Genomic DNA, 12,519 nt, shown 5'->3' on the forward strand with positions numbered 1-12,519 from the left:
TTGTTTTCTTGATGGACTACTATAGGTTAAATCTAGCTAATTTAATCCTCAAGATTAAAATTGTAGAAATTAAATTCTTATACATCCAGGCTTACTGATTGGCTTAGGTTAAAAAAAAAAAGAAACCTTACTTAGTTTGTTGAAAAATTAGGGAAATTACTAAGTTAATTAAAAATAAATTGGAAATTTTGGAATTTGATCTTTAAAAAACAAATTTTAAAGTCCACTGTGTATTGATGTATTATTGTATATATTGATATTAAGGCTAAGCATTTGATAAAAGTTTTTCCTTTTGCTTTGTAAAAGTGTGAAGAAGATTACTAAGGAATATGCATTTTTTAGAATATGTCTTGAACTAGGAAATGCTTCAAAATCTTACACAGAAAGTGCTGCTTCCAGCATCTTCTGTGGCATAGCTATGTTTCCTCTTTTTTGATAACTTACTTCCTGACATTACTAGTCTATAACATTTTAACATCTTGTTTATTCGTAAGTTTGTGTTGTTGTCTTACACAGTGTTGACTTAACCTGAAGCTTTTCACAGTTGCGACTAAACTACTTAATAAGCTGTTCATGCTGTCAGTCTGTCCAGTATACACACATGAGATGTTGGTATAGTAATGTGATACTTCAGAATTATTCTTGGTATGTTCAACATTTTTTTGATGTATTTGTTTTTTCAGGTTTTTAAAAAAAAAATTTTTAGTGTTTTTTGACTGTGGTGGATTTTCATTGCTGAGTGGCTTTCTCTGGTTGCAGCGAGTAGGGGCTACTCTCTAGCTACTTGGGTCCTTGGGCTTCTCATTGCAGTGGTTTGGTTACAGCTCCCGGGTTCTAGAGCACAGGCTTGATAGCTGTGGCTCGCGGGCTTAGTTGCTCCCTGGCATGTGGGGTCTGTGTGGACCAGGGATCAAACCTGTGTCTCCTGCATTGGCAGGTGGATCCTTAACTACTGGACCACCAGGGAGGTCCCTGCATTTTCAGTTTTATAGCAGAAGAGCTTTCCCTGTCTTGTTGAGTGTTGCTGGTTAAGCAGTGTCTGTGAGGTTAGGGTTGGGGTGGTTACAGAGCAGGTCTAGTGGTCCCCTGCGGGGACGCCCTGTTCAGCAGCCGAACCTCTGGTGCAGAGTGGAGAGCCCCCAATGGGTGGGGAGCGAGGTACTCACAGAAGACAGTTGGAGATGCGCGTCCTGCCGCGGAGAGGACGCGGGCCCGCGGGGCTGGTGGCCTGGGCTGTTAGAGGTGGCAGAGGAGCCCTTCCACGGCTTAGGCGGGCCGTGCCCGTGTGTCTGCTTCACACAGGTCCCCTGTAAAACTGAGTCCCTCAGTGCCCGTACTGTGGCCTCCAGAGGAAGGCTTTCCTTTAAAAGGAGCTTGAGTCCCAGGAGGAATGACTGGGAGATGAGCAGGCAGGACCCGGATATCTTGTCCAGTCAGAAGGCAGAGGCACTCACCTGCCTGAGCCCGTTGGCCAGAGTCCGGGCATGGGGTGGCAGCCGGGAGGGCAGCGCGGTGGGTGGAGTCTGCTCAGGGCCTGCAGTCCTGGGTCAGCGTGATGGTCTCTACAGCCACACAGCGGCGTGGTTGCTTGGAGGATGCCGAGGAGACAGCTTTTGAGAATCCCCTTGTGGGCTTTTTACTTGGATCCTGATTCAGGCAAACTAGTTTAAAAAACTTTATAAGACAGTTGGACACTTGGTCACTGATAGGTATTTGTGGTATTAAGGAATTGCTATTAATTTATTTTAAGAAAATAGAGTTCTTTGATGATGTGCTGAAGTAATTCTGTCTCTGCTGGTCCCAGATGAGAGGTGGTGTTGGTGATTGGCTGGAGTTGATCGTTGTTGGTGCTGAGCAGTGGGTTCCTGGACTTTACACATCACTTCAAACTGCTTAGGAACCACAAGGTTTACTTGATAAAAACTTGAAGGAAAAACTAACTTGAATTTGGACCTATGGAGATTTATAAAGAGCAGTTAAAAATTGCCAAGTTTTTTTCCTCTTGTTGTAAAAAAAAAGGGGGGGTTACTGATATCTTAATACAAATTGATACAACTTATAAATGTGTTTTTCTTTTCTTTTAGGGTATTATAGATCTCTCTATTTGTTAATTAACAGCAAGCTTCCATCAAGTATTGAATATTCTGATTTATCTCGAGTTCCTATAGCAAAAATTTTGCTAGAGAATGTTTTAAAACCATTGCACTTTACTTACAACTCCTGTCCAGAAGGTGCAAGGTGAGAATGGAATCAATTTATTGATTTTGTAATTTTGCAAGATCTGTATCTAACTTTGACACAGGATGCTATCTTAAATATAGACTTGAAAGTCACTTTTGCTTTATTAGTGTGACTCAGTTTAAAGAAAAATGTACTTTTTCTATCTGGCCTGCACCCAACATAAATTTATAATTCCGATGACCTGATTATTTTCTTGCTTTCTAGTATCTATCAGAAGATAGAAAAACATACCGAAGTTTTCTGTTGTTCTTTTTTAATAGGAATGACACAGCATTAAGTTCAGAGTGCTCTGGTTAATCTGGGAAACTTAACATTGATGAAAAGGTTATTTTGTGAGCAGTGATTTTAATCAGTGGTTTTGTGAACAAGCGTGCTTTGATTTGATTATGAGCTTCCGTTTTTCTTCATTAGGCAACAGGTTTTTACAGCCTTCACGAAGGAGGTCCTGGCGGCCCCCTTCACGGAGCAGATCTTCCACTTCATCATCCCTGCCCTGGCGGACGCGCGGACCGTCTTCCCCTACGAGCCCTTCCTGGCTGCACTGCTGTCCCTGGAGGGCGGACGCTCCACCACCAGCGGGGGGGCGCCCTGGCTCTTCTACTTCGTTCTAACTGTTGGTGACAATTATTTGGGTATGAAACGTAGGATGTCCTGCGAGCTCACACAGAGGCAGCGTGAGTAGATAGCAGGGCGGGGCGGGGCAGGGTGCACGGCCGGCCGTCCCCTTGTCAGCACAGCACGCCTCTGGGGGAGGAGCTCCTTGGAAGAGTGCATTATGCTTAAGACCGTAGCCTGGCTGGTGTCCCCGGGCATAGTGTTCAGGCAGAATAAAAAGTCTGATTTAGTGGGGCCACACAGATTAAAAAGAATTTGAGTTGAATGGGCCAATTTCTGTGAGTGCAGGTTCTTTTTCCCCGTTTATGCTAAACTGCTGGGTTGCCTGGTATAGCGTTTTGGTATCTTTTGCTAATATATTTGAACGCACACATCTGCACATGAAATATTAGAAATGTAATATATGTCCTGGTCAGAAATGCCTCTTGGAGTTCAGGAGAAACGACCCCCTGAGGTTTCCAGCTTCTCACCCCTCCTAACTAACGGCTGTGACTGTCTCACCAAGGCACGCTCTCCGAGGATGGGCTGCTGGTGTACCTGCGAGTCCTCCAGGCCTTCCTTTCCCAGTTGCCTGTCTCACCCGCCAGCGCCAGCTGCCAGGATGCGGCCAGCGACTCCGACGACGAGGAGGGGGAGGAGACTGACAGGCAGACGAGCACTCCGGTAAGCTCCTGGCCGTGCGTCTGGCCTGCACCGCGTTCTGCATGGTCCTCTGGTGTCGGCAGTCACCTCAGCTCTGCGTCTGCCCTGTTTCCAGTGAGATAAGGAGCGCGTCAGGCGTTCTCACAACCGGCCTGCGCTCTCCATGCCTTTTCCTTGCAGCCACACACAGATGTGTGGGCACATGCGGATTTGCATTTGGTTTTTCAGTATAAAGTAGGATCGCAGTGTATATCAGTTTAGTTTGTTGTTCAGTTGCTAAGTCATGTCCGACTCTTTGTGACCCCGTGAACCGCAGCACGCCCGGCCTCCCTGTGCATCACCAGCTCCCAAAGTCCACCCAAACTCATGTCCATCGAGTCGGTGATGCCATCCAACCATCTCATCCTCTGTCGTCCCCTTCTCCCTTTGCCTTCAGTCTTTCCCAGCATCATGGTCTTTTCCAACATAGAGAGATGCAGTTTTATGTTTGGTCATTCATTGCAAAGTAGGGCTGCTCTGTGTATCAGCTTATTACTCAGGACACCACTCTTCGAGTGAAGCCATTGGGTTAGAAGGTTAAGCTCCGGTTTACAGGAAGAACACTCACCGTGTGCCAGGCGTTATTCCACTCTTTTATTTTTAAGAATTTTTAGCATTTCTCCATCAGCCTGGAAGCACGTCGCGGTTGAGCCGTCGAGAAGAAAAACTGCCATGTCCACTGCTTTGGCAAAACCTCAGATGCGTGGCCTCCTGGCCAGACGTCTGCGATTTCATATTGTTGGAGCATTCACGGTCTCCCTGGGGTTTGCAGCTTTCTATAAGTTTGCTATGGCTGAATGAAGAAAGAAGGCATATATAGATTTCTACAGAAATTATGATTCCATGAAAGATTTTGAGGAGTTGAGGAAGGCTGGTATCTTTCAGAGTGCAAAGTGATTTGGAATATAAAGAATTTCTTTGGGTTGAGTTCCATGGAAGTTTGTCACTTTCCTGTCTTCCTGAACTATGAAACTGACTATCTGGGGTGAGAAATAGTCTCTCAATAAATAAACAATTAACAAATACTGTGAAAAAAAAATTTTTTTTAAATAACAGCTTGAATGAGATACATTTTACCATAAAATTCACCCTTTTATTTTTATTTTTTTAAATAAATTCTTATCTATTTGTTTGTTTGCCTCACAGCATGTGGATCTTGTGGGATCTTAGTTCCCCAACCAGGAATTGAACCTGTGTCTTCTGCAGTGGAAGTACAGAGTTCTAACCACTGGACCACCAGGAAAGTCCCAGAATGAACCCATTTAAAGTAATACACTATTCAGTGACTTTTCAGTGTTATGAACATAACTAGGCATCTGTTGCCACTAAGTCTAGAACATTTTCATCACTCCACAGAGAAGCCCCAATCAGGCCCTTTACTTCTTCTCCCCAGCTCCTAAAAGCAAAGCAAGGTCAAGTTTCCTCTTAACTATCTCTTGAACACTGCAGAACATCTTTTGTCTATTTTCACAGATTTTATAGATGATAAACATTATGATTTACTGTAAAATTCATTTTATATACATTGTCACATTTTATCTCCAACTTCCCCTTCTCCCACTTCTCACCTAGCACTGTTTTCTGTGTGTTTTCAAGGAATAAAAAGCTTTATGTCACACACACGCTGTTTGTCTTACCTTGGTGGTATAGTCTGCTACTGATGTCTTTTTCTCTTAATTACACAATCACAATGCCTTGAGGTGTGGCTATACTAGGTTTAAGGGTTTTTTTGTTAGAACATGTCTCCATCGGTGCCAAGTCTAGTCCCAGGAAAATACACTTGAGAATATGCCGGGGGGTGGGGGCTCGGGGCATGGAGTGGAAGGGCTCAGGGCTCCTTAGCAGAGAGGAAGCCGGCCCAGCAGCAGGATGGGGGACAGCTGGTGTGGCCAGGGCTTAGGCCAGGCCAGGGCTCGTTACAAAGGGCAAAACAGAGGGTTTTGGTGGGTGCTGGAACTCTTGCCACATCTTGTTAAAACTCAGATGCAAAAAAGAGGGAATTGTATGGTCAAAAAAAAAGTAAGATCTGATAAATGAAAAGTAGATAAAGCCTTTGTTTTCAGAAGACAGTTTGTTCATACTTACCTTCTAGAGACTCTGTGACATTTAAATATTATCTGTGTAGGCATACCTCGTTTTATTATACTTCTCAGATACTCTGTTTTTTTATACGTTAAAGGTTTTTGGCAATTCTGTGTTGTCAGATGATGGTGAGCATTTTTAGCAATAAAACATTTTTAAATTAAGGTAGGTGCATTGTTTTATTAGACATTGCCATCACATTATACACTTAATAGGCTACAATAGAGAATAAACACAGTTTTCACATGCACTGGTAAACCAGGAAGTTCATATGACTCACTTTATTTCGATGTTCGCTTTGTTGTGGTGATCTGGAGCCACCCCTGAACTATCTCCACTGTGTGCTGCTACACAATATAATTTATCCCTAAGTGGTGAAAAAGGAGAATGAGAAAGCTGGCTTAAAACATTCAAAAAACAAAGATCATGGCACCCGGTCCCATCACTTCATGGCAAATACATGGGGAAAAAGTGGAAACAGTGACAGATTTTACTTTCCTGGGCTCCAAAATCACTGCAGACAGTGAATGCAGCCATGAAATTAAGACACTTGCTCCTTGGAAGGAAAACTGTGACAAACATAGACAGCGTGTTGAAGAGCAGAGACACCAGTTTGTTGACAAGGGTCTGCTAGTCAAAGCTACTGGTTTTTCAAGTAGTCATATACAGATGTGAGAGTTGGACCATAAAGAAGGCTGAGTGCTAAAGAATTGATGCTTTTGAACTGTGATGTTGGAAAAGACTCTTGAGAGTTCCTTGGACAACAAGGAGATGAAACCAGTTATTCCTAAAGGAAATCAGTCCTGAATATTCATTAAAGGACTGATGCTGAAGCTGAAGCTCCAACACTTTGGAAGAACTGACTCATTGGAAAAGACCCTGATGCTAGGAAAGATTGAAGGCGGGAGGAGAAGGGGACGACAGAGGATGAGATGGTTGGATGGCATCACCAACTGAATGGACATGAGTTTGAGCAAGCTCTGGGAGATAGTGAAAGACAGGGAGGCCTGACGTGCTGCAGTCCATGGGGTCGCAGAGTCAGACACGACTGAGTGAACAGCAACAGCAAAGTGGAGATACATATGTATGGAATACATCCCTCATACAGGGTTTTACTTGGTACATTGTTACAGATTACATGAATTACGTTCATCCAGCTTCCCGAAGAGTACAGTCAGCAATACCCAAAACTGTGTACATGGTCATATTTTATTTACTCATATATATGTATGTATATGTGCATACACATACGAGAAAAGTATATCTTTCGTTAACAGATAGGTAAACTTCATTGAGTATTAGCTCAGATTTTAGTCAGTGTATCAGATATTCTAGAGAAGATACAAAATGACAGGTTTATATATTTCTTTTTTTTTAAGTTTTTAAATATTTGCTTAAACTGTGATATCTCAAGTAATTTAAAGTGGAAATTTTGCCAGATGATAATCCGTGTTCACACAGGTGTGCTTAGTCTAGAGCAGTCTGAACACTGTTGAGTGAGCCTGCGGTCAGTGTGAGGACTGCGAGCTCCGTCAGTCCCCCGGCAGCAGCTGCGTGCCCGTGTCCCCACTCCGCAGGCAGAGGGGCCCGCCGCAGGGGGTGCCTTCGGGTCTGCAGGGGACAGGGGAAGCCTTCGGAGCCCGACTTAGAGACGCTGATGTTGTTGGTTGCGATGCGGATAACCTTCAGATAACGCCTCTCTGAGCTCTGCCAGGACGTGGCTAACTGAGCCGCCCCTCTGCCTTTCAGGAGGACGGGCGGCTGTCGGTGCTCTACATCGCCGAGGAGTGTCTGAAGAAGCTGGACACGAAGCAGCAGACCAACACCCTGCTGAGCCTGGTGTGGAGGGACTCGGCCAGCGAGGAGGCCTTCACGCTGATGGCGGCCATCTGCCACACGCTCATGGTGCAGCACCGCGTCATGGTGCCCCGGGCCAGGCGAGTGCTGCGGCCCTGGCCTCCGGGGCCTCGGGCTCCCTTCCCTGTGGGGGGCGCAGGCCTGCCCCGGGCCCGTGTGAGGGAGCCCGCTTTTCTCTGCGGGCTGTGTCATGGCTCGGTCCGTCAGATTGCCGGTGACGGTTGACTGTGGTACCTGAGGGATGGACTAAACATGGAAGTTTACATGTGGCCGGTGGATGTGACGGTGACTTTCGGCTCCCCTCTCCCTGCGCTCTGAGTGGTAGCTGAGCGGTTGCCTGGACTGCAGCAGACGCGTGCTCAGGGCAGGACGTGAGAGTGGATGCGGATGTGGCGGGGCCACCGGCAGCTGAGGGCTACCCGCTGCGGGCGCGTGGGGAGTGCGTCCCTGGCGGCCCGGCAGAGCCCCCTCCTCTTGTGAGGTGCTGCTGCTTTGGCTAGGAAAGCATTCTTTGACATGAACGGTGTGCAGGGAACACCCGGCCGCCTGCCCGCCTTGTAAACGGTCGTGCAGCCAGCTCATTAGGTGCCGTCTTGGCTCGCTGGTGTTTAATGCTGTCTGGGGAAGTGAGGCACAGTGAGGCAGTGAGCCCTGGCTAAGCTGATGAGCTCACTGTGGGCTAATTGCGTCAGAGCAGATGTGAGATCTGAGGACCTGCAGCCTAAGCAGGCCGCTGCTTTTATTGGAGCTCAAAGTCCATTGCTCTGGGCAGTAATGACTGAACTTAATGTATCACTGCCCTGGCCTGAGGTTTACTAGGGAACCACTTCCAAAAGGTGTTTAATGGGAGAGGAGCTTTATACGTAGCCTGGATTTTATGAGTACAGCACCTGTTTCCTCTAAGAACGTACTCTAGGAATTTTATTTGTGGTTTAAATATATTAGGTTCTGAGTATTTAGAGTGTTTTTCATAGCTCGTAAAAGAGCAAATAGGCTTATTTTGGCTGTTGTAGATGCTAACTGCTTTCATCTTTTTATGAAGGTATTTAAAAGGTGATTAGTGAAGTCTAGGCTGATAACTCAGTCTCAGCTCCTCCCAGGCTCATAGTAGTCCCTAAATTTCAGGGCTGGGATTTGTGGCTTTAGCTTCTGTTTAACATTGATCGTCAGGAAGTCTGAAGGAATTTGGAGGCCCTTTCTACATTGATATGGGAAGCTTTCTAAGATACATGTTTAAGTGAAAAAAAGAAGTTTCAGAACAATGAGTATTAATGTTTTGTGTCTTAAAGGTGGGAAAAGGTAGAATGTGTATTTGCATAAAGAAACCTGGAAGCATTCACAAGAAATTCATAGATGAGATTAATCATATGTCTGGTTTTGTGGGGGTCGGGGTGGGGGCGAGGAGAGTGGATTTTGAACTGTATACTTTTTAACAGGGTTTTGGGTTTTGAATTATGTGAATTATTTTAATTTTTAAAGATGAGGTAGTTAATGAACCTCAATCTTTTATGAAAGTCTGTCGATCTTACCATTGAACTTGGAAATGTGAATACATTTTTTAATTTAAAAATTGTTTTTCTTTTGAAAACCATATTCACTAACTTTGAATGTGAATGGGCATTCATTTGTTGTGCTGGGGGCAGGGAGAAGGCCGGCTCTCTCCCAGTGTCTCGAGAACTGAGCCTCGCACATGGATACCTCGCAGCCACGGGGGACAGCGGCTGGCAGGCGCTCAGCCTTGCCCTGGCCAGCTCTCCTCTGGCTTTGCGGGCAGGGGTCTGGTGTGTTAGCGCTGGGTTCTTGCTGCTGAGGGCTGTCTGCGGTGCACGAGGGCACCCCGCGCGGTGGTGGGACTCTGAGCCCCGTCTCCCTCTCCACCATGTCCCCGTCCTTGGAGCTGGTGTGTGTTGCCTGACAGACGCAGGGCTCGCCTGAGTCTCCCTTTGCTCCTGGGCTGCTCCTGCTCACTGCCTCTGCAGGTTCCTCCCGGTCTCTGTTTCCGTGTTTCTGCAGCCTTCACCCTCTCCTTGTGTTCATTTTCTTAGTTCCTTTCTGCTGCTCTGGGTGGGTTCTCTGGGGGTCTCGTCCACGCTTTCCCAAGCCCCAGACTCGACTTCAGGCCCTTTCCTGGGGCCATCGTCTCCTTTCACAGTGCCTGAGGTGGAGCTCAGCATCTTCTGTAAAACCTGGGGGTCACGCTGGGGCTGCAGTGTCCTGAGGGTGGCCACTAGTGAAGCGTGGCCCCTCCGCATCCCCGGGCACACCAGCCGAGTTGCAGGTGCTCACTGATTGTGTGCAGCGGGCAGTTGCCATTTCGGGCAGCCCCACGCGGACTGGCTCCCCATCACAGACGCTGGGTGGGCAGTGCTGCCCGGGCATTCAGGCTGAGAGTCACACCTGTCTCCGTGATTCCTTGTGTGCATTCAGTCCCCGTGGTGTGTGAGGGCTGTCAACTTCGTGTCACGTGTTACCAGACTGAATCGTCAGAATACAACCCTCGCTATTCCGTTGTCTTGCTTAAACATCTACTGGTGAATCCTTCTGTTCAGGAAAACTCCCCATTCCTTTGCTGACTGTGGCGCGGTGTCCTTTCCTAAGGCAGTGTTGCTTACCTCTCCAACTGTGTTTCTCGCTGTGGAAGACTCTGTCCCTGCCTCAGCCAGGCTTCATTACTTTCGTTTTGTTGCTTTTCTCTGTGCCTCCCAGGTGTTTCACACCTCTCCCCTTGGCCTGCGCTAATGTCTGTCCAAAGAGCACTTGCCGCCTCCCTGCGTCTTCCTGGCTGCCTTGTCCATCAGAGCCCTGCAGAGGTTGTCACCTTTCAGAAACCCTCCTGGTTTATATCTTGAGATTTCACCTGTGGTTACAGCTCCCAGTGAAATTTTCATTTTACCGTAGGGTCTCCCTTTTAGAGAGCTGATTTTAAGGAGTTTGGGTTTATACTTAAGGTGGGCAGAAAAGCATATTCTTGGGGGCTCTTTTGTTTCATTAACATCTAAAGACTTTGAAATGGAATTTTAAAGATAATGTTTTAAGGGTCATGGCCTCCCTGGTAGCTCAGTGGTAAGGATATCTGACTGTAATTTGGGAGACTTGGGTTCGATCCCTGAGTCGGGAAGATCCCCTGGAGAAGGAAATGGCAACCCACTCCAATATTCTTGCCTGGAGAATCCCATGGATGGAGGAGCCTGGTAGGCTACAGTCCATGGGGTCACAAAGGGTCGGACACGACTGAGAGACCAACACTTTAAGAATCAGAAAGGTTGATGTGACCATTCTCCTCTGGTTTTCTTCTTTATAAATCATAAGCCATTAGAATTAGTTTTATTGTATCCTGTGCTTAATTTTTCTACCAGAAATTAGAACGAGCCAGCCTAATTGTGTCTTACGTTATTAATCACTGATTTAGGCAGTTGTGTGCACTATTTCCTTGTCTGTTCTCTAAACACTACTAATGTGGTCATGGACACTCTTTAGCTCTTGATTATAGAATCATATTTTTAATAATTTGAGTTAGAATGATTATGCAAATGACTTCAGAGGAGAAGAATACAAATTTGTGTTTCGTGTATGTTCCAGAAGTAGTCTACACTGTTCATGTGTTTATAAACAAATTTTTATAGGATTTAGAACCAATACCGAGAATGTACCTACAGAGGGAAACAATTTTTTGAGGGGTGGCTGTGATTTCATGTTTACTTTTATTATCAATGGTATTTTCAATATAAACGATAGATTTAAGGAGCTGTTTGATTATTATTATAACTTGTTACAAAGATCACATAAAATTTTTGAGCTTTTTAACATTTCAGTACACAATAATTTTATTGTCTATCTTGAACTCATATTTAGATTATAAATGAATTGGCAGCAGTTACTGTTGGAAATACCAAATTAATAAACTAGGCCTGCTTTAGTCAAATTTAGGAATATAATTTATGTGAGTTTTGAAACATCTTATAATTTTCTAAATGATTTTGACTGACATTTCACAGGAAATACAAGTAAACTTGGAAAAGCATACACAAAGCCTATTTAAAAGTTTTTTTGTTTTAAGTTTCCTTGTAAGAAAAGCAAGGGAAGGGATTATCCAAGAAGTTATGTAAAAGGTAACAGTGGTGCTTCTGCTGTCTCTCTTTAAACTGCAGTAGGAGTACATTTCTTCAGTCTGTTCATCTTGAGTGGAAACTTTGAAGGAGCCTCGTCGTCAGGGAGAGGGAGCTGTCTGTTTAGACTGTTGTGGTGTTGGTGCTGGGACGTTAACGGAGCACAGTTCTATGTCGAAGCTGATCTTCTGTCCTTAGTTCCCGATTTGTCTGTGAAGGAAAGATGTTTTATCAGGTTGCCTCAAACTGAAATTCATCTTAAAACTTTTATTATCATTCAGGAAATTGGAGTTTATTTTTATCTTGCATTATCTCACAGATGAAATTTATATATGTATTTTCATATTGATTTTCCCAAAAAAGCAATCGTTTGAGCAGGAAGACATAAAGATCATGTTTGCGCCTGTGGCTGCAGGAGTGGGCTGGTCCTTGGGCGGCTGGCCTGCCATGCTTCTCTCGCCTGTGACGCCCTTACACACGGGAGGTCTCTGAGAACGCCTTGCTGTCGTGACCTTTACTGCCTGTGTGTGAGCAGGAGTCTTCCACTGTGTTCTCTTTCATAACTTAAATCGTCCTTGCAGACAGACCGCTCTGAATTTATGGCCTGGGTTGGAAATGTTGCCCTTTACTAATTAACTCATAGCGTTGTCTCGGCTAAATAAAGCTTGATGCGTAGTTTTAACTATATCCCAGTGTATGTAAAGCATATGTCACTTCCTCACCTTTTAGCAGTCAAGTCCCAAATAACATTAACTTACAGAAAAAGGTTTAATAATTTGTGTTTTTATTGCCTATTGAGTGATTAATTTAGAAATTGTTTCAGAATGTTGACTTGAAGTATAACTTTTGAAATGCGTGTGTGTACTCATGTGGAAAGATGTTAATACAACCTTGGGTGAAAGGCTGTGTTAGAGGAGGGTGTGTTGGGAGAACCCAC

General features: G+C 45.1%; 1 protein-coding gene across 7 annotated transcripts in view; it reads left to right on the forward strand.

The window, feature by feature from the left end:
* UBE3C (ubiquitin protein ligase E3C) overlaps nucleotides 1-12,519 on the forward strand; it is a 118,040-nt gene that overhangs the window by 40,848 nt on the left and 64,673 nt on the right. For 5 of the 7 annotated variants that reach the window (XM_061166232.1, XM_061166233.1, XM_061166230.1 and 2 more), the window contains exons 7-10: nucleotides 2,085-2,238; nucleotides 2,653-2,915; nucleotides 3,362-3,519; nucleotides 7,369-7,556. In XM_061166232.1, the coding sequence (XP_061022215.1) occupies nucleotides 2,085-2,238; nucleotides 2,653-2,915; nucleotides 3,362-3,519; nucleotides 7,369-7,556 (763 nt within the window). The remainder of the gene's footprint in view (nucleotides 1-2,084; nucleotides 2,239-2,652; nucleotides 2,916-3,361; nucleotides 3,520-7,368; nucleotides 7,557-12,519) is intronic. The other 2 variants (XM_061166234.1, XM_061166231.1) reach the window with 1 other exon arrangement.

This window comes from Dama dama, chromosome 18, assembly GCF_033118175.1.
Source record: "Dama dama isolate Ldn47 chromosome 18, ASM3311817v1, whole genome shotgun sequence".
Taxonomy (NCBI): domain Eukaryota; kingdom Metazoa; phylum Chordata; class Mammalia; order Artiodactyla; family Cervidae; genus Dama; species Dama dama.